The sequence below is a fragment of the Carlito syrichta genome, unplaced genomic scaffold (assembly GCF_000164805.1).
Source record: "Carlito syrichta isolate Samal-C Ts95f unplaced genomic scaffold, Tarsius_syrichta-2.0.1 Scaffold79789, whole genome shotgun sequence".
NCBI lineage: Eukaryota > Metazoa > Chordata > Mammalia > Primates > Tarsiidae > Carlito > Carlito syrichta.
The window spans coordinates 61780-62252 of NW_007023885.1; the positions used below are offsets into that span (position 1 = coordinate 61780).

Here is a 473-nt window from a genome sequence, read left to right on the forward strand (position 1 = left end):
CCGAGGGCGACCCCCATTACACCACCTTCGACGGCCGCCGCTACGACATGATGGGCACCTGCTCGTACAGCATGGCCGAGCTGTGCGGCACGGACGAGACCCTGCCCGCCTTCAGCGTGGAGGCCAAGAACGAGCACCGGGGCAGCCGCCGCGTCTCCTACGTGGGGCTCGTCACCGTGCGTGCCTACAGCCACTCGGTGTCGCTGGCTCGCGGGGAAGTCGGCTTCGCACGGGTGAGTGTGTCGAGAGGGCGGGGCCACGCCCCCCCCATCCTGTCAGACCCCACCGCCAGCCTTGGCCTCACCCGGGAGGGTGCGGAGAAGTGGGCCGCAGGGTGAGAAAGGAGGACTGAAGGGCACCTTAAGGTGCTGTCCTCCAGCCATTCCACTTCCGGAAATGTTAAGGATGCTTGGTGAGGTGGCTATAAGGGGAGGGGGGTAGTGCATGCCAATATGGTGAAGGAGGAGGAGGAG

At 65.8% G+C, this 473-nt stretch overlaps 1 protein-coding gene across 1 annotated transcript in view; it reads left to right on the forward strand.

Annotated features, from left to right (window-relative positions):
• FCGBP (Fc fragment of IgG binding protein) overlaps positions 1 to 473 on the forward strand; it is a 41956-nt gene that overhangs the window by 7330 nt on the left and 34153 nt on the right. The window contains exon 4 of the mRNA XM_021710667.1: positions 1 to 233. This exon is cut by the window's left edge and continues 59 nt beyond it. Coding sequence (XP_021566342.1) covers positions 1 to 233 — 233 coding nt within the window. The remainder of the gene's footprint in view (positions 234 to 473) is intronic.